Genomic DNA, 17,488 nt, shown 5'->3' on the forward strand with positions numbered 1-17,488 from the left:
CTTGACAAGATCGCCTTAAAGACCACCTTGCAGTTGGTCATTAAGAAAAGCAGTTGGTCAAATGTTGGAAACAAGAACCAGCTAGTCGCATGGTAACTGAGGCCTGCAGCCAATCCCTACGAGTAACTGTAGCTGTTAATATTTCCTTGTCAAAATAATATGAAAATGTTAAAAAATGTAGTTTCCATCATTCAAAAATTACTAAAGGGAGGACTGAAGGGAAAGCCTGGGTCAATCATACGTGTAAGAGCTTGATATGTAAAACCATTTTAATCGGATGTAACATTGCTCACCTAGCGGGCAGGCTGTGCTTAACTGTCGGTTGCAGGTCACCGATCAAGCTTTGAAAAATGCCTGCCATGCCAGTATCCAATCTTCACTGTCAGCAAGTGGTTGTTTAAGTCAACCATCTTGTGCGTGACAAACGTGAGCTTCCTACTTTTATTTAGGCCTTCTGGTTAATGGTGAAGTTCTCAATTCCGATGAGAGGTTTATGATGTTTTAGCTTAACAGCCAAACAATTGCAAAAAAGAAACATGCTCTGCTGCTCGATAGCCTTTGGCCAGGATAATAAACAAAGCAAGAGTTTTTTGTTGCCTCTTTCAGTGGACAGACAGCTAGAGGAATGCAAGGGGAAAACCCTTGAATTTGACGAAAGATAAGACTATAAAAGACTACACTTCTGATATACCAAGCATTACCTTTCCTGGTCGTTGACTATCGCTCAAAACCAAAGATTCTAGAACAGAGCAAGATGGATCACTGGCCGGAGAATACGTTGGATATGTTGAAGTAGGCCTACATTCTAACGCTCCATGGGCGCCATTTTGGTAAGCCGAAAAGTAATAAATCGTGCCTTTCACACGGCCAGATCATTACCGAGTAACAAAACAAAACAAAAAACAGCTGGCAAGCTGTTGATGTGGGTTTATATGATTGGAACTGTGTCTGAAATGTTGCTGAGCTTACCAAAATGGCGCCCTGTCGTGTACTTCATTGACACAACTGATCCATCTTGCTCTGTTCTAGAATCTTTGCTCAAAACTACAAAAAACCTGTCGCTATATGGTCAAGGCCAGAAAGAATTCTTGCACTTATTTGGAAAGAGCGGGAGGCTCTGTGACCATGGCAACCATACAAGTACCATGTTTAATCTACAGTTCTTCCTATCAAGTTTTACATTTGAACTACCCCACCTCTTTATCCAAGCAATCCTCCCCATTTTACAGAGCAGGTGACTAGATGTTTGCAGAAAAGGAAAGTGATCAGACTAAATGCTGGGCTCACCACAAGAGGATGATGCCCGAGAGGATAGACATGCTGCAGGATAATCTGTAACTTACACTATAGGCTACTACTCCACTTGTGATCCTGGGCTCACACTCCCAAACCTTTACACAAGAGAAAGAGAGAGAGAGAGAGACGACAGGGGGTTGGGGGGGGGGGGGACATGCTGTGGGATAACTACCAACTTCCAGGGCTCCTACACATTTTCCATTTCAAAATTCCATACTTTCACCATACTCACATCTCCAAACTTCTCCGTAGATTTTTCTGACAATTTTCCCCTTATGGTTGCAAGTCGGTGAGAACAAAAAGTATGGACAACTGAAGTGGAAAAAAAAAAAAATATTTAAAAATAATAATAATAATAATAATAGGCCTAATTTACGGGTGAATTGAGCATGGTCAGTCACAGTGGGGAGTCCTCAACACTAGTATCATGGACTAGTATCTCCCTAAAAAGAGATCTACTGTGCTTTATGTCAAAAGGAAATGCCTGGAAAATACTCAAACAAAAAAGTCCTTACCATGTAGATAGGAACCCTGAACTTCATTTGTGACAATTACACTCTCCACTATTTCAATAACATCAAGAGCTGTTTGCTCAAACCCAACACTGAAGTTACAATATGGTTTCTAACAGTGTTTATGAGAAATACAGCACAAATGTTTCCGTGCATTTCCAACTCAAACATCAACTCTGCCACCCTGTGGCTGTCTTTCGTAGTAAGCAAATAGAAGTCGATTGTCTAGGAATGAACAAACTCACACAAGCCTGAACTTTTTAACTTCCAATTTAATATCCAAACACTGCCACCTGGTGGCAAAGCGCACACACACACACACAAACACACACACACACACACACACACACACACACACACACACACACGATGACAAAAAAAAGTCCATCCAGGATGTAAGTTTTTTTCTTTTTTAATTATTATTTTGCCATGCTACAAAAAAATAGGGTGTTGGCACTGATGGCGTATGACATAATGATGTAAATATCACAAAATACACAATGTCTTTTCATCGTTTTTTTTTTTTCTTTAAAAAATACAAACATTTGGTAAACTAATATCCATACCTGAAAAAAAAAGCCAATATCAAAATGAAATGTCAATAAAAAGTCCATTCTGAGCTTCTGTATGTAACACAAGGATGAAAACACCCTTTCACTGCACAGTCCAGTGTCCCAACAGGAACAAAATGGACTCCGACAGAGGTCAATCTGGAATGTTTAATAATGCTGTGGGTGGCCTCTAGAGAAATTCTGATATTTCAGAGACTGTTATATCGTGAAAAAAAAAGATTTGGCAAAAAGGGGTCTCAATTTGTCACTAATGTTTTATTGGCTTGATAAACATATCTATTTTTTTTTTTACTACTTTTATACAATTCCTATAGTTCTATGTATTCTCTAAAAAGATAGGTAGAAAAAAAAACAAAAACAAAAAATAATGCAAGTTAGAGCATATAGTACATTTTACAATATGATACAATAACGAAAGTAACAGGAGGACACGTCGGAATCCAGATTCCTATGAAACTGTTCGCCTCTTGTATAGTAAACAATCTGTTTTTCATTATTCTTCTTTTATGTTTTATACAATCAGGAATGTCATTAAGGACACTTGACCATGCTCGATCACCAACCGTCCAGGGGAACTTTCTCCGTGACCGAGGTATTAAGATGAGTGCGATGTACTTTTCAGGATGATTCAAACGTGCATGCAAAAAGGGTCGCTCTTTGAAAATAGATAAAACGTACATATGTATAGTGTATATATGCCCAGTCGAGTACCTTAAGTACAACCAGCATAAACTAGATAAAAATTCCAGCTTTTTATAGTGTACAAGAGGGCATGATATTTTGGCATGTACTGTACCAAGTAGACTAAAGTGACTGCAGTGTACCTACTGGTGGTCCTTAAATTACAACACAGAAAGAGGAAAGGTATCAACTGAGGAAATCTACAATGATGAATCCTGCACTATAGTGTCACATAATTGTAGTTGGAATTTTTTTTTCTTTCTTTCTTTTTTTTTTTGCAAGACATTCACCCTTGTTGGGTTCCACAGCTGTGAATCAACTTTATAAAGTGAGGCACTGGAGAATCTTGTTGAAGGAGAAATGTCGTCAGGCTTTTTAGAGGAAGAGGATAGTGTTGTTATGTGGCAAGTACCTATTTTAGCTTTCCCTTTCAGGTCAGCTTTCAGTACCCGGTGGCACTGCTGCCAGTAAGCGCTGAGAAAGGGGGCGTTCGTTTGGCTAGTTTTTCCATCTCTCTTTCTTTTCTTTTTAACGGGTGATACTTTTTTTTTTTTTACAAAGCTGATATTTTAAGAAGGTCATCAAAACAAAAACAGCCCTATCACCTTCAGATATTAAAAAAAAAAAAATTCTGCTTGTAAATATATATATATTTACAAGCAGACAAAAACAAAACAAGGACAAAATAACAAGACGTGACGAGAAAACAAAACAAAACGAAAAAGGTGCAACTGGAGACAGTGCTTGGGTTGGGTTGGGGTCAGGTTCGTGGGGGTTCGGGCTCACATGGGCAGGTCAGTACTATTGTGTCGCGTCTTGCGGGAGGTGCCGTCGTCACGCGGCAACGCCTTCTGCAGGCTGGACATGGCCGCCGTGCGCTCGATGTCTATGACGGCGTAGAGCTCGGTCCGGCGCGTGGGCGTCTGCGGCAGCGGCGTGGTGGGCGTCTTGGGCGTGTGCGGCCCGCTCGAGTCCGAGCCCTTCTCCATCTCCACCTCGATGTAGTTGAGCGTCGCCGGGAGCATCCCCGACGCGCCGCCCGAGCCCGCGCCGCCCCGCCGAAAGTCAAAGTTGAAGACGGAGGGCTGCTGGGACGCGGCGCAGTCCCGGCGCGGCGGCCGGGCCGAGTCCGGCTTGTGCGCGCTGAGCGGCACCGTCACGTTCTCCGTGTTGACGTAGTTGTGCAGCGGGTCGAGGCCGCCGTGGTGGTGGTGGTGCAGGAGGAGCGGGTGGGGCGTGTGCTGCGGGTGGTGGTGGTGGTGGTGGTGATGGTGGTGTTGGTGCTGATGGTGGTGGTGGTAGCCGTTGTTGAGCGACGGAGTCTTTGGCGCGTAGGCGTTGTTCTCCTCCTCCTCCTCCTCGTCGGCCTCCGGGTGGGGCTTGCGGGTCTCCCAGACGGGCGGCAGCGCCGGAAGGTTCTCGTAGTTGAGCAGGGCCGTGCGCCGCTGCGCCGAGTTGTTGGCGTTCTGCGCGTCCGGCGTGGGGATGGGCGGCCGGCACCGACGGGCACCCGTGGAGACCGTGGTGGTGGCGGTGGCGGTCGGAACCGGGGCCGGCGTCGGAGGAGCGGGCCTGTCGGCGGGGGGGACGGGGGCTGCCGGGGCGGGGTTGGGCGCGGCCGCCGTGCCGTTGTGGTGCTCGTACGCCGACGCTTTCGCTCCGGTCGTCGCGGAGGACGACGCGGCGGACGAGGCCGACGGCGTCTCCTTGCGCTCGTCGCTGTCATAACCGGTGTCGCAGTCGAGCGACAGGCCCGAAGAGGGCGCCACCGCTGCCGCCGCCGAGCAGCCGTTGAGGGCCCCGGTCGAGGAGGGGGGATGAGGAGGAACGGGAGGGGGGGTCCCCGCAGGCTCCGCGTCGGCACTCGCCACCGCCTCGCCGCCGCTCTCCGACGAGTCCCGCCGCCGCTCCTTGGCCATGAGCTGCCGCTGCACCGGCGTGGGGCCCAGCACGAACTTCACGCCCTCCGGCTCCAGCAGGACGTGCCCTTCCGACGCCTCGTTGGGCGAGGGGGGCACCAGGCTCTCGGGATTGGACAACCGCAGATCCAGAGGGGCGTGGACACTGCTTCGACTCCGCCTGTCCTCCTGGACACCTGATGTGTTCACGTACGTATGTACCTGAGCGTGCAAGACAGACAGACACAGATGTTCAGCACCTGGCAAACCATTTTTTACAACAAACTTCAACATACAGGTTATTATATTAACTTTCTGGGGTAAGTCATGCAATGACATTTCACTAAACTACTTCAAAAACGTATCATAAAACATGACAGACCTGCTGCCTACATCCTGTAATTGCTGCAGTTACATAAATTCAGTAAAATAAGTCAAATTCAGAAGTGCCGAAAAACATGATCCTCCTATCATATATGAAAACATACAGTTCTCTAATCTCATTGTCCAACCTATTCAATACTGTTTGCTTCCTCATGTAAATATCAGTAACTATTCATGACACTGAATTCACCAAGCAAGTTGCTTAAGCCAACACTAGGTGGCCCATCAGTCACAGGTAGAATGACATTACTAAACATGTGTGGCATGTGTGATGCCTTCCCCCTCTCTCTTTCTCTCTCTCTCTCTCTCTCTCTCTCTCTTTCTTTCTCTTTCTCTCATTCTCTCTCTCTCTCTTTCTTTCTCTTTCTCTCATTCTCTCTCTCCCTCATTCTCTCTCTTTCATTCTCTCTCTCTCATTCTTTCTCTCTCATTCTTTCTCTCTTATTCTTTCTCTCTTATTCTTTCTCTCTGATTCTCTTTCTCTCTGATTCTCTCTCTCTCACCGTTTCATCAGACACCAGTAGCGGGTGGGTGGACTCCTCGCCCACTGAGGGGAGCCGGGCGCTGCCCACTGAGGGGTGTCGGCTGGAGGGGCGTGAGGAGGCGTCGCCGAAAGAGGGGTAGCGCCCAATACCATTGGGCATCGTGGGCACTGAGTAACCTGGAGCTGCGGAGAGGGGGGGGGGGAGAGAGAAGAGAGAATGAACGGAGAGAAAAACAGACACAAACAGATAAATGGAGAAAGAGAAGGGAGGCATAAGAGCACTAGTGACGACAGCGTATTTGTTTCGGAATGCACTGCCGGTTGTCATAAGGATGGAGAGAGAGAGAGAGGAAGAAGAATCAAGAATAAAGAGAGGAAGACAAGAGGAGATGAGACTGGAGAGACAGTCAACTTCAATGCAGCTTCAACATGCCCCGGTGACGGAGGTGTAAAGGGCCGCTCACACCAAGAACAATAACTATAAACAAATATCGCTTTCGTTAATATGAATGGAGACGTTCACATATAAACTATAATAATATATCGACATGAAGAACGATATCGTTGGGGATCACTTTCAGACCGATTTTGAGAATGATAAAAAGCAAATGGCCAATCAGAACCCATCACATTTCAGCCATCATATTCATAGGAGAGACTTTTCTTATTTTTAGTCAGTGTGGACGCTTTTATCATTATGGTCATAGTTATCGATATCGTTATTGGTGTGAATGCCAATGAGCCCAGATTAGGTTGACCACTGTGTGCGTTGTCTGTGTGTGTGTGTGTGTGTGTGTGTGTGTGTGTGCATATGTGAGTTGGAGTTTGCGAGGGAGAGACAGAATGTGACAGAGAAAGATGCTGGGACTTGGATGCCTTGTGTCTGTAAGTGTGAGTGTGAGTGTGAGTGTGAGTGTGAGTGTGAGTGGAGCACTCTGGCAGGTCAGTGCAGTTTAGCCAAACACAGCCGCATTCCCCTGCTTCTCCAAGCTCCATTCCACTCGCCTCACATCAAAGGCTGCCCAAATACCAGCCCGATTGGAGGGGGGGGGGGCTAAAAACAACAACATCACAACACGCTGGTCCCCAGGGGACAGATGGGGAGGGAGGGGGGAGTGGATACAGAGGGTCAGGCATTGATGATCTAGCCACAGGGATGTTGTTTTTGGCCTTTCATTCACTGCCTCTCCCCGGCTTGTTTGGTTTCCCTGTTTCATTCTGACCTCTGATTGGATAACCTACTCATCAGAGGTTAGACGGGAGCATTTCAGCGCACATCAGCACGATCAATTATTTGCATCCTAAGGGGATGGATGTGCTAGCTTACAGGTGATGACAACTGATTTGTGCTGACATTCACCTGGGTGTGTGTGTGTGTGTGTGTGTGAGTGTGTGTGTGTGCGCGTGTGGTTTACTGGTGAGGATGAGAGCCACAGGAGGGTAAAAGTGGCACCCGTGCTTGAATGTGTGTGTGAGGAGAAAAAAGGGTGACAAGAATGTGACTGTGTATGCGAGTGTGTATTTGTGTGTGTGTGTGTGTGTGTGTGTGTGTGTGTGTAAGATAATTAAATTGTGTGTATGTGTGCGTGTGTGTGTCTGTGTCTGTCTGTGTATGTGTATGTGTATGTGTATGTGTGCACGTGTGTGTGTGTGTGTGTGTGTGTAAGATAATGAAATAGTGTGTGTGTGTGTGTGTGTGTACATTAGGGGTGTCACGATTCTCCAAATCCTCGATTCGATTTAATTTTCGATTTTAAAGCCACGATTCGATTCGATTTTCGATCTTTTTTTATTAATGCATTCCTTGTGTCATTATTATTATTATTATATTCAATTTTATTTTTTGCCCTCTTCCTATTCTGTTTCAGGGGGCTTTTATTTTGAAAGCAATTTTTATTTTGGAACCGTTCCATCCGTGAGGTTGTAAACAAAAAAAAAAACGTCGAACATAGGCATGTGAACATAGTGAAATGAAGCAACACAGAATGATACTTTGAATGTTTGTGCACACTCTGAAGAGACCCAAGGTTAGTGTTAATGGAATAAGTACTTATCAATGTGCATTTTAAGCCTTAAAGTCATTTTGAACTGTAGGCTAACTAAATCGTTTTTTTACTTGCTAAGTTGAGAAGGCTAAATTGGTCTTAGGCTAACTGACGTGAATGAACGCAAAAATGCTTCCACACCCGTGATTTCAGAGTAACAAGAGGTTGATGTGCATTTTTTAACTGGCTGCAGCCTAAAATTAGAGGAGTGTTGATGCTGCACGTGTGTGGTTTTGCGTTTTGGGCATACATGCTGGACGTCACGTTGGGGGTGTGGCTGCATCGTCGATTCTACTTTTCAGTTCGAAGTTCGAGATTGAGATGTAATTTCGATCGATTTCGATTTAAAATCGAGATTGTGACACCCTTAGTGTACATGCGTGCGTGTGTGTGTGTGTGTGTGTGTGTGTGTGTGTGTGTGTGTGTGTGTGTGTGTGTATGTGTGCGCACGCGTGTGTAAGAGAATGAAATTGTGTGTGTGTGTGGGTGTGTGTCTTACTGGTGGGGGTGCGTGGTGTGCGGGGGATGTCCGTGGCGGCGGCGGCAGCGTCGGCGGGGGTTTGGCTGGGCTCCAGCACCGGCTCCTCCACCACACTGATACTGTTGTTGTGCATGATGTCCTGCAGCATGTTGAAGATCTCCTCCGCCCGGGCACACTTAAAGGCAAAGATACCTGCAGAGGGAGGGATGGGAAACATGGAGAGAGAGAGAGAGAGAGAGAGAGAGAATGAGAGAGAGAGAGAGAGGGAGAGAGAGAGAGAGAGAGAGAGAGAGAGAGAGAGGGAGAGAGAGAGAGGGGAAAAGAAAGGTAGAGATAGATAGATAGATAGATAGATAGATAGATATAGAGAGAGACACAGAGAGAGAGAATTTCAGTCAAATGAGCATATTTGTAACACTACTGTTGGTGATAAACACACACTGACCACACACACACACACACACACTGACCACACACACACACACACACTGACCACACACACACACCTCCAAGATGTCCAATGAAATATCAACTACAACTTTAAAAAGCACTGGGCAACATTGAGTCAAAACTTCCAGAACTCGCACCACTGAGGGGAAAAGAAGGGGGGGAAACACTACACAAAATTGTAACATAAACTACCTAAATATACAATAGACCCCAACACACTCACACCACACAGCACCACAACAAGAGCAACAGGCACGGTCACACTTTGTTGCTTTTAATTAACACACTCCAACCAAACTAGGGGGGAAAGATATCACAAGAGAAGGGAGAAGGGAGAATTTTCAGGGACACACAACCTTCTCCCTGGATGGCTGGGGACAGCAATACTGCACTGTGCGCTGTAGTATTGCGTTCAGAGGGGAACAGGGGGTTCAGAGAGGAAAGGTTCCGGGTCATGTGGACCTGGACTTACCAACCACCAGAGACAGGGGACCTCGTCGTCTGGTTAGCATGGAGTCAAAGTGCACAGTGGTGATGTTAGCAGTGATGCAGCGCAAAAGCTAGGCTAACGCTAAGGCTAACTGTTGCTGCACTAAAACACACAAAAAAAAACCTTTCCACACCTACATCTCTGTGTACTGATAGTTACAGGTCTTGCAGTGTGTGTGTGTGTATCATCTACTTGGGCACAAACTAGAACTGACTTGGAGGAAACAAAGAAAACTGGAGATTAGCAATGTTTTTGTCATATGATAAAGCTTCCTGGCCAGAAACAAACAAGAAACAAACAAAAATTGAGGACGGAGGCAGATTGCAAAGCAAGATAACAATCAGAAAACTATTTATCACCACTATTGTACCATCACACGGTGCTTTGGCAATACCGTCATGCCCACAAAGCTACATTGAACTGAACTGTATTGAGAAGGGGATGTGAAAACACCAAAATACAGCATGAGAGAGAGCGAAAGAGAGGGAGAGAGAGAGAGAGAGAGAGAGAGAGAGAGAGAGAGAGAGAGAGAGAGAGAGGAGGAGAAGGAGAGAGAGAGAGAATGAAGTGAGAGAGTAGAGGCTCACCCTGGCCGGTCTGGCAGCGGCGTCCGCTCTCGAAGGAGAAGAGGTTGGAGTCGTAGCCATAGCGCCGCAGGCACAGGTAGGGCCACCTGACGGCGTGACGCTTGCGCGTGTGCAGGATGAGCTCCTCCTCCGTCAGCTCCATCACGCCGGAGCCCAGCTCGTTACCGTCGTCGTCCACATTTATGACCTACAGACAGACAGACAGACAGACAGACAGACAGAGTAATTATCAGTTCCAGCACTCTTCACTACTGACAATTTATTGAACACACCGATTTCATAACACACACATACTGTACAATAGCCGATCACCTCACACATTCACACACAGTCTTCCATCATCATCATTTATGATCTTATCTTTTATCTTTATTATTTGTGTTGTACTTTGAGAGCAAAGATTCCATGTTTGTTTACGCAAACCTGGCCAATAAAGCTGATTCTGATCATCTGTGCAATCCACACACACTCCGAACACCCTCATACAGGCGGTTCTGACCTGCCTGGCCACTACCATTTAAGCTTGTGCTTTCCTGATACCTGACTGTGTCTGTCTGGCCTGCACAATGACGCCCCTGTTCCTAGCGGTCAGTATGTCCAGACCCACAGGCTATATCCATGTACAAGTACACCTATTTTTGAGACATGGGTGAGACAGGGGTGTGATTCACTGCTATCTTTACCAGCCTCACTTCTATATAGGAGTCAAGCTCTGGATGAGAGCTTCCATATAGTCCCAGCCTTCACATTCTTCAGTGCCCTTACTGGTTCCAAGTGCACTCCTCATCCAGGAAATTCAGAACCCAGCCCTTCAACAGGCCACAAGTTACAAGCCAACACAAAGCACCTGTGTGACATGCCTGTGCATTGACTACAACAACATGTCCACTACAACAACTGTTCTCTGACAGTAATACTGATGTTTCAGAGAAGGTAGAGGAGCTAAACACAAGGTCAAATGGGCAATGGTAGTGGTAGTGGTGTTAGTAGTAGTAGTAGTAGTAATAATAATAGTAATAGTAATAGTAGTAGTAGTAAGTAGTAGTGATAGTAGTAATAGTAGTAATAGTAGTAGTAGTAGTAGTAGTAGTAGTAGTAGTAGTAGTAGTAGTAGTAGTAACAGTAGTAGTAGTTGTAGTAGTAGTAGTAGAAATAATAGTAATAGTAGTAGTAGTAGTAGTAGTAGTGGTGGTGGTGGTAGTAGTAGAAGTAGTAGTAGAAACAGGCCTCCCTTCAATAATTTTCATGAGCTTTACTCTGAACGGACACGCGTGAAAGGTACCATCCATCAAAGTGGATGTAGATGCAGAGAGTGATCACAGACGTGTCTGTGTCTGGATACAGTATGTTCTCTCTCTCTCTCTCTCTCTCTCTCTTGCCCGAAGCCACTGGCACAATGCATTACTGATTAGCCATGCTTTCTGGGAGAGTGAGGAGGCCACAGCATTGATGGGAGACATCTACCAAAGATCGTATAGTTATTAAGATGAATCATAAAGGGGTTTTTCAATGGAATGAAATGGCACCACTTCCGCCTCCTAAAGGGGCGTGATCAGTGATGAGATAATCAGTTTAGAACGGTGTAGAATCAGCAGTTTATTTCTCCCATAGAAATGCTCCCGTTTGCCTCCTAAATGGGAGTGGCAGTTGCGTCACAATGAAACCAGAATTTACCCTCATATGAATCGTCTCGCTTTATAAACCGTCTCTACATCTACCCTCCGTGCCCCCTTCCTACCCCCCCCCCACCCCCAGCCAAGGGCAGGCTGGCAGCGGTTGACCTGGGCCCCGGAGGGGACAAGAGAAGCTTTATGTTGTGGAGCAGCGCGGAGGAGGCTTAACGTGGCCAAAGTAGATAATGATGAGCCATGTCTGAAATATGACAACAATCAGTCAACTGTTGGGACGCGTGTGCACGCTACCCCAGAAGTCACATGACACACACCCCCTGGGCTATTACCCAGGTCATATTGGACCATGTGGTGGAACGCTGCCCGAGAGGTCGGTCGGGACCTTTCCCAAAACTCTGTTGGTGCCAGTGGGTTGATCTGACTCCTAAAGGGCCGCAATCGGAATTGATGTCCCAAGTTTCAATGAGTTTTATTTGAGTTTAAAGAGACACTATGCAACTTTATCATAGTCATAAAATCGCTTAGAAATCGTTGTTTTGCTTGACTGACCAGTTTTATCGAAAACAGTAATATTTCCTCCCGTCCCCAGTGTCCCTATCCACTATTGCAACCTTGCAGTTTGTTCAGGAGACGATCGTTCCCTGTTTACATCTGGAAGGCTGAGACGCATAAAGAACATGAAGAACCACGCTTGCAATTTATTTATTTATATATAGCCTATATATGTATAAATATACACGCTAAAGCTGTCGGGGAAGCTCTGCAGAGAAATATGCAAGCATAAAACGAGCGAAAATGAAAAACGAAATCGAAAAAAAAATGAAATCGCCAATCCTGCGTAGTTTCTCTTTAAATAAATCAAAAAAAGAACAAAAAAAGAAAACAATAGGTAAGTCTCCTAAATTCATTTATTTTACTTGAGAGAGGCTCGTGAAGTGAAGGAATGTGAAACGAGCGGGATCCTACAGTAGCCGAACGCTTTTATCCGAAGCCACAGGAACGTTCAGGCTTGGGTTTGGGGAATCAAACCCGGATTGCACGTTTCTCAGGCGGTCAGGTGCTGCCGCCGCTCCACCGCATCCCCATAGCAACTGAGGCACAACAAACTAACCCTCAAGTGTATTAGAAGAGCTCAAGAGTGAGCATTAAGTACTTACTCAATATGACAAAGTGCAAGGAGATCAGGTAATGACGTGCGCACAGTAAGTAAAGTGCAAGTTGGGCATGTTTTGGGCATTACTAGTACTACTAATATTACACTACGCTAAAAATAGTCACTATTTCGGTGTCTACATTGCACCCGATGCCCACCAGGAACTATCCATTAAAAAGCCAGGGCCTCCCGTGGGATAATGCTAGGCCTGGCATAGTCTACACCCACACACACTGGGCTCGAGCAGGACTTGAGCTGAAGACTGCGCTCTAATTTTACACGTGAAAAATCACTCATAGGCAGACAACTGGCCACTGATCATCAACACACACATTGAATAAACATGCAAATAGTGTTCATCACATTGTCTTTTGGAAACTTAGAGCAGCAAGAAGCACGCACACACAACACACACGCACACACAACACACACACAACACAGACACACAGACACACAGACACACAGACACACAGACACACAGACACACACACAAAAGAGAGTTAGAGAGGGAGAGTGAATGACATGGCTTTACCTTGAATTTGCTCTGATGGTTGTCTGGGATGGAGTCTTTATCAGGACAGCTACAGCAGCTACCCATGGCTTCTTTAGAAGACCATTTGATCTCTAGAAAAGCAAACAAAAAAAAACAAAACGCAGAAAAATAAAAAGGAGAGGAAAAATAACATAGCAGCACACATCAAATATGGAAGACTTGAGGAGGCTGAACAGCAGGCAACTAAACTGCACAGCCCAGGCAGCTTTCACCGACCAGGCAGTGGCATGGTGTGGGTGTTGTTCTTAAGGATCGGGGTGGGGAAAAAAAGCAAACGATTGCAGGTGATTGCTAAAGCAAACTATTGCGTAGATGAGCAAGGCATTGCTGTTTCTTTTCTGGGCAGCGCAAGAGTAAGTATCGCACTGAAAATATTCACACCAGGCAACGGGCGAGTGGGAATACACTGGCAGCCTGAGCAGATGTTGGGCTCTAGTGTTCGAACCTTCTTCGACTGAAAGACCACAGGTACAGTATGGAGGCAACGCAAATACACTGGCAGCACGAGCAGATGTTGGGCTCTAGTGTTCTAACCTTCCTCGACTAAAGACCACAGGCACAGCATGGAGGCAACGCAAAGGCATTCATATAGCAGAATTCATCCACTGTGGTAATTCAAACTGGTTTAATTATGATAGAGCTGTTTATCTCTGTTCATTGAGAGAAATCATTTCTGATTGCTGTGAAATGAGGTGAGGGGATACTGATATCTGTGGAACTATGGAACAATGGCCTGAAATATGGTGCCTTGGCTACACTGGCTGGATTTCAGAAACCCGCCTTATTATACTGTTTTGTTAGAAAGTCATGCAGTAAGCAAACGTGATGTCTAATGTAGTAGACTTGCTAAATGCCTATATCTTAGAAATCCAACTACCTCTTTTTGAAACCTTACAATATTGTCAACAAATTCTCTTTTTGAACACAGCTACTTGTTCACAACTGAAGTGATGTGTGTGCGTGGGTGCGTGTGTGCGTGGGTGCGTGTGTGTGTGTGTGTGGTGCGGTGGTTGTAGTTCCCCTATCCGCCCAGCAGAGGGCACTGGCACCAGGCTCTCTTACCTACATCCAGCCATCAACGTTCCTGGGTCCCTCCCGAAACCTCGCCTCGGTCATCCTTCACCATGTCATGGCCGCCAGGAACCCGTCCAGCCCCTGTGTGGGTCAGAGGAGATGGTCAGAATGTGGTCAGTACACTTAAAGAGCGTCAAAAGGAGCGTTTTACAAATGTCTCCATATTCTCATTGGCTCTTAGTCGTTGACTGCTGCGTTTCCAAAGACATGAAACAAATCATCTTTCTGTTGTCTTGAGCACAGAGATTACTCACTAAGCACCAAGAGCAACAAATATACACAAGGTGTGGTCGCGGGGCAATTAAGAAGACATTGGTAATGCAATTTATTTCATGACATGTGGTGCTCTCATACGATAAACACACACACACACACACATACACACACACACACACACACACACACACACACACACACACACACACACACACACACACACACACACACACCTATGCATACAGCATGAGTGTACATCGACATACTGATACAAGAAAGACACACATACTAGAGGTATGCATTGCACACACACCTTAACCCCGTAGGGCAGAAAGGAGTTTCTGAGGTTACGGTGAGCAATGACTCCATCACCATAACACTGGCTAATATTATTACCAGCCTCCACTAACCGCCGAGGTTACGAAAGCCGACGGCTTAATGGCCTAAGCTCTCTCAGTGTGCCCCGGGGCCTAGCTGAGCATGAGCACGAGCGCGAGCCATCCGTCCGCGACTCCTGCCTCTCCCCTGTGGGTGAGTGACACAAATCAGCCCCATTAGTCCGCGTCAGTCCCTCCCTCTCTCTCTCTCCCTCCCTCTCTCTCTCTCTCGCTCCGTTCGTCCCTCGGCGAGCGCGGGGAGAGACAGGCATCCGCACCACAGCAGGGCGGCTGCGCGCAGCTGCAATTACCCCGGTGATTTACACCCCCGGCCCGGAGGCAGAGCCAAAAAGCCCCGGAGCAGGGCACCACCAGATGCCCTCCACACCACACCACACAGCACCACACCACAGCACACCGCATAGCACCACACAGCTCTGCATCCCAGTCCCCAGTCCAAACTACAACACAGGGGGTTCTAAACGTCTCTCTCCCTCTTTCAATGCCGTTCTCTTCGGTCTACACACATACACACACACACACACACACACACACACAGCCACACACACACACACACACACACACACACACACAGCCACACGGTCTCTTAATCTCGATTTATTTCCTCCCCTCTCAGTCTATTTCTTTCTCGGGGTGACTAGGCTATTTCCTTCTCTCAACATTATTTTTCTCTCAATTTACTGTTTTTTTCCCCCTCAATCTTCTAAGTTAACAGTTTGTGAGAGTCAACTCTCTCTTGTCCTTCATCTCTCTCTCTCTCTCTCTCTCTCTCTCTCTCTCTCTCTCTCTCTCTGGGTCTGGTTAACTGACTTTTTAATCATAACCCGCCACATTCTTTCTGCTCATGTTCAACTTAACAAGCTTTGTTGAGGCCCTATTCGAGACCTGCACTAACCGTGCTGAAAAACCAGCGCTGTGAGGTCTCAAAGTCAACAAAGTGGTGCCGAGAAAACAAAGCAACAGTGCGAGGATGAAACACGGACGATAAAAGAAAACAAACAACTTAAATAAACGCACAATGAGGCAATTAATGGAAGTGAAACAACCGAAATCAAGACACACTCATTTCTCTTAAGCACTCTCTCATTCTATAGTACCTCTCTCTCACAAATACTCACTTACTTTAAATATCTTTCCCTCTCTTTTTTCCAAACGATGTTCTCAGTGCCTTTCAATGACAGTCATTAAGAAGCTGAGTTGGCATATTGAGGGTAGAATGGTCCCAATACTCTCGTGTACACAGTACTGCCATGTATGTGGGCAAACACACGTATCACAAATTAATAAACCTGGCTAGTTAACACCCCACACCACACACACTTCACAAAGTTTAACACACACACACACACACACACACACTAACATAATGCATACTCACTCTCTCTCTCTCACGCAGACACACTCTCAAACACAAACTCATTCAGTCAAAACTCGTCCTCCCCCGCAGTACACTCCCAGTGCTGCCGGCAAATGTGTGTGTGTGTGTGTGTGTGTACACACATAAGTGCGTTCGTGTGTCTATCCGCCCACAGGTTCAAACACCTAAGAGGTCTTGGGGAGCAAAGGCCATAGAATGCAAGAACGAAAGAACTGGTGGCTTAAGAAACAATATGCAAAAAGAGAGAGCGAGCTACAGAGAGAGAGAGAGAGAGAACAGAGTGATGAGGAAGCAGGTATAAAGTCACATAGAGAGGTGCCACAACTTTATCAAGAGGTGGCCATGACAGAGACTGTGTCCAAGAGGGGCAACAAGAACAAATCAATGAGTGAGTGCGCAAGAGTGTGTGTGTGTGTGTTTGAGAGAGAGAGAGAGAGAGAGAGAGAGAGAGAGAGAGAGAGAGAGAGAAAGAAAGACAGAAAGAAAGAGAGAGACAGAGAGAGAATGGTTTGAGGCAATATCTGCCCACTCAATCTTTCATAGACACAGAGGGAAGAAGAGAGAAGGGAAAAAACCCATCTGCCATGGAGCATGTAGCGTTACTCCAACCAAATGTGACCCACTGCGCTTAAAAATGGAACAAGCATCTTCAAATGCAAGAACAATGACCTATATTCCACAAACCTCATTTGCAAGTCATTTTGATACTGTACTGGTGATGTTCTTGATCACGAACACGCCTTGCAACACACACAGCCGAAGTGCCGGCATTGCAAGTGCTTGTGAGTATGCCTGCAGGGGAGAATGTGTGTGTGCATGTGCATGCATGCGAGTGAGTGGGTGAGTGAGTGAACGAGCAAGAAAAAAGGCAGATAAGAGAGGAGAAAATGATTGCAATGTGATGGTTGCATCACCTTGTGGTCACCATTAAAGTCTGATAAACCGCCAAGTGTCAAAAGAACAAACAAACTCAAACATTAAATTGCTAACATTTCTATGAGAGAGAAGTGCACTAGTGGTTTAAAGCAACACCTTTTCCACTGTCGCACGCACACTACTTGTTTATCCAGCACCGGCTTTGCAAATAACAATATCCACAGACAAGGTAGAGTATATTGCATGATTTTATAAAAGTGTGATGTATTGCATCATCAAAGCAAGTCAAATTTATTTGCAGTTTCTTTTGTCTCATTCCATCGAACTAA

General features: G+C 46.0%; 1 protein-coding gene across 1 annotated transcript in view; it reads right to left on the reverse strand.

The window, feature by feature from the left end:
- Positions 1-2,204: 2,204 nt before the first annotated feature.
- frs2a (fibroblast growth factor receptor substrate 2a) overlaps positions 2,205-17,488 on the reverse strand; it is a 47,745-nt gene continuing 32,461 nt past the window's right edge. The window contains exons 2-7 of the mRNA XM_062517787.1: positions 14,280-14,372; positions 13,197-13,288; positions 9,881-10,067; positions 8,372-8,545; positions 5,847-6,010; positions 2,205-5,181 (exon numbers count right to left, since the gene is read on the reverse strand). Of these exons, the coding sequence (XP_062373771.1) occupies positions 3,844-5,181; positions 5,847-6,010; positions 8,372-8,545; positions 9,881-10,067; positions 13,197-13,262 (1,929 nt within the window). The 5' untranslated portion in view covers positions 13,263-13,288; positions 14,280-14,372 and the 3' untranslated portion in view covers positions 2,205-3,843. The remainder of the gene's footprint in view (positions 5,182-5,846; positions 6,011-8,371; positions 8,546-9,880; positions 10,068-13,196; positions 13,289-14,279; positions 14,373-17,488) is intronic.

This window comes from Sardina pilchardus, chromosome 17 (assembly GCF_963854185.1).
Source record: "Sardina pilchardus chromosome 17, fSarPil1.1, whole genome shotgun sequence".
In the NCBI taxonomy this organism is placed as follows: Eukaryota; Metazoa; Chordata; class Actinopteri; order Clupeiformes; family Clupeidae; genus Sardina; species Sardina pilchardus.